Below are 11,484 nucleotides of genomic sequence, written 5' to 3'. Positions count from 1 at the left end.
CTACTGGTCACTTTCTAAGAATGCTAAAATAGCAGAGTTTTGACACCATATGGGCTTCTCTATCCATTTATAGAATCGAAGACACTTAGGACCCAAGACGAAGGACATCTAGGAGAGTGAGGGAGAGGGGACATTACAGGTTACCATCCTCAGTGTCCCGAACCTGCAGAGCTGTGGAGCGAGGGCCAGACAGACGCAGGCGCCTGGCTCAAGCGACCCCTCAGTTTGCTTCCCCAGGCTCCTTCCTCACAACCTGCTTCCTTTTCCCTAACAGCGTGCTTATGGCTTTGCTGAACTCATTTGCCTCTACGTGAAAATGGCCAACACAACCAATATGGCGGTCTCCTCAAAAATGCCCCCCAACCCACCCCCCGCCAAATCGTGAAGTAGCTACTAGTCCTGTGAAGGGTATTTGGCAGAAAAAGCCACGACATGGAGCAACCCGAAAGCAAGCCTGTGTTGGCGTGCTAACCTGTACTTCAAAAGCAGCTTCAGGATCACGGAGCGGATGACAGGGGTCTTATCCACGACATCGTCAAATGGAGAGAGAGATTTTGTGTGTTCACTGTGTCCTTAAACCAGAAAGAGAAGATTAAGCTCATCGTTCACACCAGACAAACAGGAGCGAGAGAAGAACCGAGTTTCTGCGTCAAGAGAAAAGAAGCAACTTACTTTCGGGAGCATCTCTTAAGAGTTTCTTTTGTACAAAGAGTAAAGACAGCAGAACCTGGACCACGTCCTTCTGTGGCGGACAGTTATCCTTGAAGCACATGGTGGACACCAGGTCCACAAAGAAACTTGTGCACATCTGCCGGAAGCGGGCGTGTTTCTCAATGGCATCCCTTGGGAAGGGTCGGAAACAGTCAAAAGGCTTGGAAGGGTGAGCTCAGACTTCCTCCTTACACAGTGCTTTGGGGTGTGGACGGCATTTTGGTTTTTCACGTAAAAAGGTGCAAGTATCTCCTTATGTTGGTCAGAGCTGGCCCTGAACCCTGCACCAGGCAATGTGGACGCATCGCTTTCTGGCAACGCTTTGAGCATCTGGACCAGCCAGCAACACTGCTACCCTATGAGTCTGCTGAAGACCCCGTCCATGGGGCTGCCTCGCGTACCAGTCCTGGGAGACCTCAGACGGGAGGAAGGCGAAGGAAAATCCACCACCTCTGGGGCAGGCTAAGCCCACGATGCTCCCGCTCACTCCGGCTACCTGGCCCGAGAAGCACTTAGCCAGCCCAGAGCTGGCTCTGTCCTGGGGTCATGGAACATGACCGACAGTCACACATCAAGACGGTAAAGCAGATGCTTGCAAATTCCCTGGGTCTCTCGGGATGGCTTTATTTACAACTTTCCGATTTATTTTCTCGAATTTCACTGTCTCTCAAATCTACACACATGTGCACCTTGGGGAGACAGGAGCTCTGAGACACTGAGGTATTTGGAAGGTGTGAAAGTGGTCATTTGTCTTAGGGCAGTTCCCTGCAGGTAGGTTTTCTAAGGTCACTGGTTAGATTTCTGAATGCTGCATTTGCAAAAAGGGAAGGAAAGCCCTCCTGAGAGAAAGGGCATCTCACCTGTTCTCTTGGGAGACCTTTGGAGAGAAGCTGTCTGGCACTTCGGTCAGACAGTACGGGCAGTGCATCTGCCCCAGGGTGACACAGGTTCGGATGCAGCCCAGGCAGAACACATGGTCGCAGGGCAGGCAGACAGGGTCCTGCGCATCTCCCAGGCAGATGGGGCATGGCTGAACCCCGAACCTAAAATCCAAGAAGGACGGTCAGTGTCGAAGCAGAGACACTAGCTGCAAGACGCTGAACACACTCAAGCCTCAGAAGTCTACCCCCATGGCTCCCAGCCTGCACGCTGTCTCACCGTGTGAGGGTCTTGCTGGCCAGGTCCTTGCACTCACAGAGGATGGTCATCACCGTGATGAAAGCCTTGTGGGTCTTGATGTCAGAGTTCGCTTGCAGACACTGCAAGAGAGAGACAGTGACCAGGAGGCAGATGAGCGGCGAGGAAGGGCAGAGGGCGCCAGGCCGGGCGAGTTTAACTCCCAGGGCGACAAACAGACACGACTTCCACTCTGCCAGCTGCTGCGCAGTCGGCACCGCTATGACTCAGCATAGCCGGGCCTCGCGTTTGCTTTCTTCAGCTCTGACTGTTCTTTGAGATCACGCAGCTTTTGGGAGAAGGATGACGTTCTTGACTTCTGATTTTCCCCCTCCACCTGTTTCTAAGGTCTACTTCCCTCTTCCCATTATAACTGATTTCAAACTTTAAATGATAATACAATGACCACCTGTCTATGCAACACCAGGCTTTAGCATTTTCTTAGATCATTTTTTTAAAGAGACAAAGTGTTATAGATACAGTTTTACCACAAAAAAAAAATGGCGCAGTGGTTGGACAGTGGACAGCAAAGACAGGGACATTAGAGACTGGAAAGCCGGTGGGTGCCCTTATGATCGGCAGAAAAATATCTGGTAAGACCGTTATCTGTGGTACCTTGGAAGGTAAGTCACAGACCAAGAGAATCTGTCTATTGTCTGTCTGTCTGTCTGTCTGTCTATCTATCTATCTATCTATCTATCTATCTATGTATCTATCTATCTATCTATCTATCATCTACAGTCTACCAATCATCTATCATCTACCTGTAATCAACCTGTAATCTACGTGTCTATCATGTGCCTAATCTTCCTATCAGAACTGAGAAAACTCAGACCATGCATTAGCATGATGGCTGATTTCTGAAGGTTCTACTCCAGTCCTGGGCAAGGCTTTGTCGACTCCTGGGTCGGGCTCTGGTCAGGGGGCCTCAGCAGGAGAGAACTTGAGGCCCCGTGTTAGACTCCCTAGCCAGACGATGGGGCCTGCCTCACAGGTGGTGCCTCCCACTCCAGCATCTAGTTTCAAATGGCGAAAGGTGGCTGCCCATAATTGGGAGGGGAGGGGCAGACCCAAAGCACTGTCCTGCCTGCGGCTAGGCTTATAAAGCGTGTTGGGGGTGGCAGCATGGGCTCTGCTGCCTTGGCCCTGCGGACGGAGCACTGTGTCTCCAAGTCCACAGCCCCAGCAGCATCCCCTTGCACCCCCAACCTCCCCGTGGGGGCACTGGGGGCCGCCTCCCCAGAAGCCGTGCTATTGGGCTAGCCCGGGGCCACCCAGAGGCCTGGGTGGAGGGCCTTCCCTCAGTCCCCCCAAAAACTTCTCCAGCACATTCTCTGCATGAGTTGTTTCTACAAAAGTGACTTGGCAAACAGTGAATGTGACACACCAGAAAAGCAGCGGCCTCTGCTGAAGTCCCTTTCCTTACACTTCTAGGTCAAACTGCCAGCATCGACCGGGAGCCGCCTGCCTGCAGGGAACTGCCGGCTGGGCTTCTGTCGCTCAGCCTCGCGAGGGGCCTGCGCGCTCACCTTGTCAAGCAAGTCGACGTACTTGGTCACTAGCTCACTCAGCTCGGGCACCTGGCTCTGCGTCTCTAGCAGTACGTGCTCCACGAAGAGCGCAACAGAGAAGATGCGGTTCCAGTGGGTTCTGTCACGAGAGGGCACCGTGCCCCGGCCCTGAGCTGAGAGCATGGGCGGAGGAGGAGGGGGCAGGGAGGCAGGCCCAGGCGGGGGGGGGGGGTGCCCGCTCTCCGTGCCGCCTCCCCTCAGACCCAGCATGCTCGTCCCATGAGGTCGCAGCAATATGCCGGCCCTCGCGCCCCCCCGTCTCTCTGTGCCCTCCCTGGACGCAGTTTCTTCTCTGAGTTTCTAGCGGCAACGTGAAGAAGCCTGGAGTGAGGAAGGGCCCCACCCCGTAGCAGGAATGTCCGCGTCTGTCCATCTCTCTGATGTGCCCGGGACTCGGGGGTGACCGGCGAGCGTTCCTGGAAGGAACCAGGGCGTGCCAGCCACAGGCCTCACCTGACTTCCCTGACAACAGCGTCGGCGGCACCCCCGCCACCCTGCAGGTACCCGTCGGAGCACAGCAGCCCCAGTGGCACGGAGAGATTCTTCACTGACCGCAGCCATTCCTGGGGACTGGGCTTCAGGCGGTCCCTGGTCAGCAGCTCAGTGCAGGCCAGCGCCGCGGACACGTCCAGAGTCTGGGGGGATGGAGAGCAGGCTGTGACTCGGCGGCTCCCCGCTCCCCGCCCCCAGGCCACTCTAAGGCCCGAGTCAGCCCCACGTGCCCTCACGGCCCAGACCAGGAGCCTAGTCTTCACCATCCTGGGACACAGGAAGGCGTCGTTACATGTGCTCGTAGAACCTGAGTCCTGCCTACGCATGTGCCCTGTCCAGACGCCTCCCGTTCAGAGCACGGCCTTTAAGTCCGCCCCCCACTCGCTCGAGGAAGGACGAGCCCTGGCTGTCAGCAGTCGGTGTCTCCAAGGGGAACCATACCATCTTGTGTCCCTCTAGGTCACGTCTCTGCGTGGCTCCAGCTAGGGTGACGAGAACCTGGGAGTGGATGGTCAGGATTCTGGAGAAGTTCTGCAGCCGGATCCGGAAGTGCTGATAGGCGAGGTGCACCCAGGGCAGCGGGGCGTCGTCTTCCGGGCTTCCTGCTCTCAGCTCACGGACGCAGGATGACAGGGCCGCCTGCAGAAACTGCAGCGAGAAACACGCTTGCAGCACATTGGTAAATCACACACACACTCACACAGACAAGTTTTTCCCCGTGGAAAGTCAAAAATGTTCAAAACAACAAAAACCCCACGCACACTATTACTATGCCACATTGACTTTTTGGTGGCCTCCCTTCTAGGCATTTTTACATCCATACATCTGTTCCCTGTTGTCCCCAACACAGTGTATTGGGACCACAGCATATTCCTGATTCTTTTCCACTTAACGTCACGAACTGTCTCCATTGTTAAATCCATTGGAAGAACACCGTTTTTAACGGCTTCACAGTAACCCATCAAATGGCCATAGTTTAATTTGTTTTTGGACACTTGTTTCTGACACTTGTTGTTTCTGATTTTTCTTTTTTAGAAAAACAAAGCTAAAAAATAATATTCCCGTGGCTAAAATGCTTGTCAACGTCTCCAATAACATTCTCAGGACGTAGCAGCTCGGAATCTGTGAGTTCGCAGCTCGCCCCGTGTTTCCCAGAAGCTTCGTGCCCGTTCACAGGGCCGCAGGCAGTGGAGGGGCTTCTGGCCTTTTTCAATAATCTAGTTTTGCCACAAGGACAGGTAAAGATATTGTCTAAAAATTATTTGTGTTTTGTTGATTTGCTAGTGACGCTGAGCAATTTTACAAATGTTTTCTGGATGTCTATGTAATTATTCTGTTAGTAGTCGGTTTACAAGTTTTACCCATTTTTTTAAATTAAGGGGATTTTATTAGTGGGTCCTAGAAATACTTTATTAACTCTTAATCAATTTAGTTGTGTGTTCTTCTCAAATTTGTCACTTTCCTTTTTGACATACTGGAGTTTGAAGTCCCTAGGTGTTCATAAGTGTCATTCTTCCCATGGGAATTTCTGTTATTATTATTGCCCTGTAAAGGTCAGCTAAACATCTCCCCAATTTTCAAGAGAAACTAAACACTCAAAAGAAAGTTACAGAAAACCAGAGGTCTCTGTTGGGTTAACTTGAAGCTCTATATCGTAGGGACCCAGGTGGTGGGCTGGGTCGGCTCCGGAGGTGGCAGCAGTGTCACGCCCTGGGCCCTCTCAGACCCCGGCCCTCAGCCAGCAACACGCACACTCCGCAGCAGCAGCCTCGCAGAGGAGAAGCCCCCGTGCTCGGCCCGGGCCACACCGCCGGCTCCCCGCCGCCCCGGCATACCTTCAGCTCTTGCCAAGTGGACACCTTCATGCTCAAGAGGAGGAAGTCCATCAGGTAGCGCTGAAACTGTTCCTGCCGCTCGCTGGCGGTGTGCCGGGCCAGGAACGCGCCCAGGTCGGTCTGCCGGAAGATCTCCACCAGCTTCCGTGGCAGCCCTGTGGAGGGGCCAGGCCGAGGGGCTGGGCGGGCGGTTGGACTCGGTCTACCCACTCCCCCACCCCAGTCCCTGCAGACAGAGTGGCGGGTCAGGGTCTGCGGGGTGAGTGGAGGGCACCCGCAGCCTGATTTCACGATCGTTTCCAGACACTTCAGATAGCTTTCTGGGGGACCACAGCCACAAAGGCAGAAAGGAGGTTACATCTCAGTTACTAATAGCCTCGCTAGCCCCAAAGGGAGAAGCGACCGAAACAGACTCGCTTTTCTGTCCTGACAGGCTTTGGGAACCCACGGTCAGAGCGGTGGGCTGCTTTCCAGGGGTGGGGTCACACGCTCCATCCAGAAAGATCTGCCTTCCTGGGGTCCCCTTGGGGCGGACCTCTGGGGCATGCTACCCTACCACAGAGAAGCAGGGTGGCTCAGGATGGCCCTGGCACAGAGAGGCTCAGACAGAGGCTGCTCCACTGGGCTCGGGAAGGGGCAGGAAGCTGACTTAGGTGAGGAAGCTCAGCTCTGGAGGCCTCGACCTGTGCTTTCTAAAGGCGAGACCATAAACAAACTTCAGCGAGACCATTTCTTGTGTGAAAAATGGCTTTTCCAAAAGCACCGCGTTAACGCCGGTTTTCCTGGACTGCCAACACCAAAGTGCTTGGCGTGTGACAGCAGAGCATGGTGCCGCGTGGTCAGGAGGGACACGGTCGGTCAACTTGACAAAGTCCTTCTGCTTTCACCACTGGCAGTTGTTGAGAAAGGCCCAGCTGAGGACTTCTCCTGAGTCCTTGGGACCCTGGCTGTCTAGAAGCCTCAGAAGGGGAGTGACCAACCCAGGACGGGGCTCCGGGCTCTCACTGGCTGGAACATGCCCCCTCCTGAGCTCACCTCCAGCCTCCGTGATGTACTGAGCCTGGGCCCACAGCTCCTCCAGGTAGTCCTTGACTCTCCAGCTAAACGGGAAGTTGCAGCAGACATTCTCAGAGAGGTCTATGTGACTCTGCACCAGGATGTAGGACATCTCACTTTTGGATCTGCAGTGGCACAAATGAGGACAGAGCACAGTCAGTGAGATGTCGCCCAAGACACAGATAGGAGCCACCATGATGCCTCAGAACGGGGCGTCTCAAAGGCACAAAGCCAGTCCCCGGGGCTGTCTCACAGCTCACATCTGTCATAAAGGATGTCAGGACGACCTTGGCGATCTCTGTTTTGTAGGCAAAACAAACAGACCGTGGCTGGGAGGGGTCAATACGCTGCCCAAAGTCTCCGGCTGGGCAGGTCCTGGGGAGCCTGGGTCTAGCCCGCCCTCTGCATATCAATGTGACTTGTTGAGCGAGTCACCCTCATTATTGACAGTGCCTCATCTTCTAAATAAGTGTCTCCACCGGTGACTCAGAAATCCACTTCCTCGAGCATTCTTTATTAACTACACACTCCAGAACCGAAGCCCCTTGAAATCCAAGTAGGAAGCTTTTTGGAGGCCAGCTGAGCCTGAGTGGGTCCCACCACGGCACGAGGGACCAGCTCTCCTCGCACTTCTCCGGGGAAGCCCCAGCACTGACGATTTCACCTGTCACGTGCCCCGAGAGCGTGAAGGTGAGGGTGGCAGGGAACGAACAAAGGTTCTCGGAACCTTGGTAAATGGCCACTTGTTACTGCAGCGCCACAACCCTTCAGGCTGCAAAAGACCAACTTCAGTGTGATTCTAAAACGGACACCTATGTTTCACCAGATACTTGGGAGACCCGTGAAGACCAATGCTACGTCAGGGTTTTTTCTCTTCCCAGAAAAAGAAAGCCTTTTATTCACCTTGTATCACCATTCGTTACAAGAGGGATGTTCAGAAGCTTCATGTCATTGAAAATAAACATCCAAAGATCTCTCGCCCAGGACGGAGTCCTTGGGCTGGTCAGTAGCTCCAGGTTCCCATCTCTGTCGATGACGGACACCATGCTCGCCAGGAGAGGGGTCACCACGCCCTGGACCCGCTTCCAGAGGGTGTGCCTGCAGCATGGGGGAGGGGCAGCCCAGTTCCAGGTCAGACCACAGTGGGAAAGCACGCGGTTAGGTCAAAGTTAGATTGTGTTGCTTATATTAACGACGTGACACTTTGTTGCTACGTTTATACATAGTAATACACTCTACGATTCATTTCAAAATTCTTGTGGTGAAGCCTACAAAATCTACTGCGAGGTAATTAATACTGGGGAGGAAAATGCAGGATCTGTTTCGAAAAGAAAAAATATATATACTTTAGTTTTTAAAATACATAGTACACAGGAACCTGGAGAGAATTCAGCCATCTATTGAGGAAACAGCCTGGCGATGATCGAAGAGATCCTTGATGCAAGGGGGAAAAATGCAAAACTAGAAAAAGTGTGGAAGGGAAGAGCCGGCCGTAGGGACAAACGGGGAAGGTGCACCGAACGGGCGTGCAGACGCTGGGCAGTGGACAAACGTGAGTGTATGGACCGTCACGATTTGGACTTTAGTCCGAAACACATGGAGGGTGAACAGTGTGTCCCCAAGGCTTGTGGTCATGGACCAGCTGGTTCCAGAGCTCTGCCTGATGCCTGACGCCCGATACAGGTGACTCCAGTGGGAGCTGCTCAGGCCTCGCCCGTGACCACGGGGTGAGAACAGCAGAGTGGTGAACGGTGGGGCGCCCACACCCCTCTCTGGACACCTGGCAAACGGGGAAGTCGAGTCACGGATGCAGTGGTGTAAAGAGGAGACGGAAAGTACAGATTTTTAAGAAGTATTTAGGTAAAGTTAAGTATTTGTGAAGTCTGAAAGTGATCAAGGGAAATGAAAATCTTTCAAGGTCCATATCTGATCTTATAGAATTTCTTACCCAGAAAGTATAATTAGGAAAGAAATGGAGGATGTTTAGAAAAAGAGAAGCAGAAAAACCCCTACAGTCACAAAGCCAGCATTAATGAGTGCCCACCCGCCACTCCCTCTGGCTGTTTCCCGCCCCCTCCTGCAGATGGCACAAGGCTGGACGCCAAGGCCGAGTCCGCCAGCTGAGGAGGCGGGGCCTGGAAGGGGCTCATGCATGATTTAGACCTTCTTTCAGAGATGAGGATGCTGAGGGTCAGAACAGTGAAGAAGGTCTGGGGTCCAGAGTGGTCCCCCTCCCCCTGGCACACGGGTCACCATGGGTTACTCCCAAGAAAAGGGTCGAGGTTTTATAGAAAAAAGACCGCCGGCAACAGACTGTCCAGGGTCTCATTTTTGTAGTCAAAGGACTGCAAGCAGGAGGCCGGGGAAAACGATTTCTCTTTTTCCCTGTGGATCACCTTCTTGTTCCCACAACCTGAAATGGCATGTGCGAGTGTGGCGTGCGACATGCTGCCTGTGACCCCCGCGGCGCCGCCCATCTGGGCGCCTCAGGCCGCATGCGGTACCTGAACGTGCCCGCTTCCCGGAGGGCGTCGGGACTGGCGGCTTCCCTGGCCACCCACTGCGTCACGTGGGAGAGGTGAGTCTCCTCCTGCTTCTTCAGGAGGCTGTGCAGGCGCATCTTGGCCACCCGCGAGAAAGCGGCTGCGACAAAGCAGAGGGGACACGCCTTCACTGCCTGCCGGGGCCCTGCTGTGCCCTGTCCCCCGGGGTGGCCTGGAGAGGAACTCAAGGGGCCGGAGGGGCGGCCACGGGGCCCTCACCTGCATCGTCCTGGAGGAGGTCGAGCAGGACCTGCACCCTCCTCATGCCGCACTGCCGGCCTGCGTGCTGGTCCCTCAGCATGCCCACGGCGCTCTGCACGCAGCTCCGCAGCAGGCTGCCGGTGTCCAGGACCTGCGTCTGTCCGAAGGCGACAGAGCTCGCGTTAGCCGCCGCTGCATGGGTGACGCCTGCCAGGCAGACAGGCCCTGCGGAGGTGTGTGGGGCGCACCAGGCAAAGCTCCTGCCAGAGCCTGGCTGCTGTCCACCTGCCCCAGCCCTTTGAGAACCACTGTGAGATGGCCGCACGTGCTCGGGTTCTCGGCCAGGGGTCAAGGAAAAGAGCAACGCCGACCAAGGGACAGCAGGGAAAGCCCACATCGGCCCCTGTCCTGGTCACTGGTCCCTACCGCAGGGGGGAGGCAAAAGGGCCGGGCTCCGCCTGCCACTGTGTCTGCCCCGCAGGCTCCTGGGGGCGAGCGTGAAGCTTGGTTGGAGGGTGACCCAAGGGACGAGAAGGAGCCAGGACTCACATGGGCTCCCCCCCGCTCAGCAGGCTCGCATTCGAGGCCGTCAGAAGCTTCTGTCTCCATGTCCACCTCAGCCGGGTCCGTTGGACCGCCACTCTCAGTTTCCATCGGCTCCTCGTGGCCGCCTTTGGCCCTGTGTCCCACCTCAGCTGCAACAGAAACGACACCATCGAGCTACTGCTCGGTAGACGGAACACTGCCCGTGAGCCGAGTGCGGGGTGCCACCCAGTGGGTGTTCCCAGCACCCGGCTGGTGGGGCCCCCACGGAGAGGCCAAGGACACGCAGACCAGCCTTCAGTTCGCCTGCTTGGGGGATCTGCTAAGGTAACCCCTTCCTTTGGTCCTGGGCTCCGATGGCCGATGTCGGACCGATGGAGGCTGACGCGCCACGGGCACTCACCTCTGAGCCTCGGGAGCCCACAGACCTACTTTTCAGGGGGCCCTGGAAAGCAGGAGGGGGTGCCCTGGGAGCTGTCATCTGTCAGCTCAGCAAACGTGTCCTGAGCTACTACTGAGAGGATGCAAAGGTGACAAAAGCACAGTGGCCCTGTCCTGCGGCTCTCCTGACATTGCCTGGCTGTCACTCGTACCACCCCACATCGCCAAAGATCTTTCCTCGAGACTTACACTCAGGTCTGTCGTCTGGATTAAACAGCTGGCTGATGGTCAGATCCTGCAGCTTCGTCACATCCGAAACCATGACTGTGGCTCTGCGGAGGTCGTCAATGTGCACGGACTGCCACAGGCCTGTGGAGATCAAAGCCCCCAGAATGTCTTCGTGTCTTTCCTGGTTGGCTTGTCAGGCACGAGCGGGGACGCGCTGCATGTCCTGGTGCCAAAGACAGTGCTGCTGAGCCAACGATCAACACCCTGAAGTCTAAACCCCTGAACATGCACAGAAGCCGCCTGGCCCACACTGCACCTGGCCGCGACTTGAACAGAAAAAATCCGTCCTGAGAACAGAAATAACCGGCCTGCAAAGGTGACCTGAAGGTCCGTGGTTCTATTCTACATTCGCTGTTCACCTGCTGAATCACAACTAGTAACGGGCCGTGGGGTACTGGCCAGGTTGGCCTCCCGTTATTTATACGATTATTAAAGTAAACATCGTTTGTCTATTTCCAGAATAACCGTTTTCTTACATAATAAGTATCTGGTGAGCCAATCCTATGAAGGGAGGGCGGGGAGAGCGAGAGATTGATTTATGATGGCGCCCCTCCCTGTCCCCTTCCCCAGACAGGCATAGAGGGCGTTCGCGAGTCGGGAATATCTATCTTCTCTGCATTGTCCATGTAATAAAAGGCAAGGAACCCAAGAGACTAGTCAAGTGTCTATCTGCAAGAGAATGGAGGA

General features: G+C 55.0%; 1 protein-coding gene and 1 long non-coding RNA gene across 7 annotated transcripts in view; one reads left to right on the top strand and one right to left on the bottom strand.

Moving 5' to 3' along the window:
• RNF213 (ring finger protein 213) overlaps nt 1-11,484 on the bottom strand; it is an 82,460-nt gene that overhangs the window by 19,463 nt on the left and 51,513 nt on the right. For all 5 annotated transcript variants that reach the window (XM_036222860.1, XM_016143298.2, XM_016143300.2 and 2 more), the window contains 14 exons: nt 10,759-10,878; nt 10,135-10,280; nt 9,604-9,742; nt 9,346-9,484; nt 7,745-7,939; nt 6,821-6,966; nt 5,786-5,940; nt 4,392-4,598; nt 3,912-4,093; nt 3,417-3,537; nt 1,870-1,970; nt 1,572-1,754; nt 673-842; nt 473-572 (listed from right to left, as the gene is read on the bottom strand). In XM_036222860.1, the coding sequence (XP_036078753.1) occupies nt 473-572; nt 673-842; nt 1,572-1,754; nt 1,870-1,970; nt 3,417-3,537; nt 3,912-4,093; nt 4,392-4,598; nt 5,786-5,940; nt 6,821-6,966; nt 7,745-7,939; nt 9,346-9,484; nt 9,604-9,742; nt 10,135-10,280; nt 10,759-10,878 (2,104 nt within the window). The remainder of the gene's footprint in view (nt 1-472; nt 573-672; nt 843-1,571; nt 1,755-1,869; nt 1,971-3,416; nt 3,538-3,911; nt 4,094-4,391; nt 4,599-5,785; nt 5,941-6,820; nt 6,967-7,744; nt 7,940-9,345; nt 9,485-9,603; nt 9,743-10,134; nt 10,281-10,758; nt 10,879-11,484) is intronic.
• Nucleotides 4,528-11,251, top strand: LOC118603866. 2 transcript variants are annotated; one of them, XR_004951398.1, is made up of 3 exons: nt 4,528-4,629; nt 4,986-5,188; nt 5,609-11,251. It is a non-coding gene; the product is annotated as an uncharacterized LOC118603866 (long non-coding RNA). The 2 variants fall into 2 exon arrangements; XR_004951397.1 differs by having other exon boundaries at nt 4,986-11,251.

The sequence above is a fragment of the Rousettus aegyptiacus genome, unplaced genomic scaffold (assembly GCF_014176215.1).
Source record: "Rousettus aegyptiacus isolate mRouAeg1 unplaced genomic scaffold, mRouAeg1.p scaffold_m13_p_6, whole genome shotgun sequence".
NCBI classification, from domain to species: Eukaryota; Metazoa; Chordata; class Mammalia; order Chiroptera; family Pteropodidae; genus Rousettus; species Rousettus aegyptiacus.
Note: the sequence above shows the minus strand (reverse complement) of the source record. Positions and strands in the feature narration are given on the sequence as shown.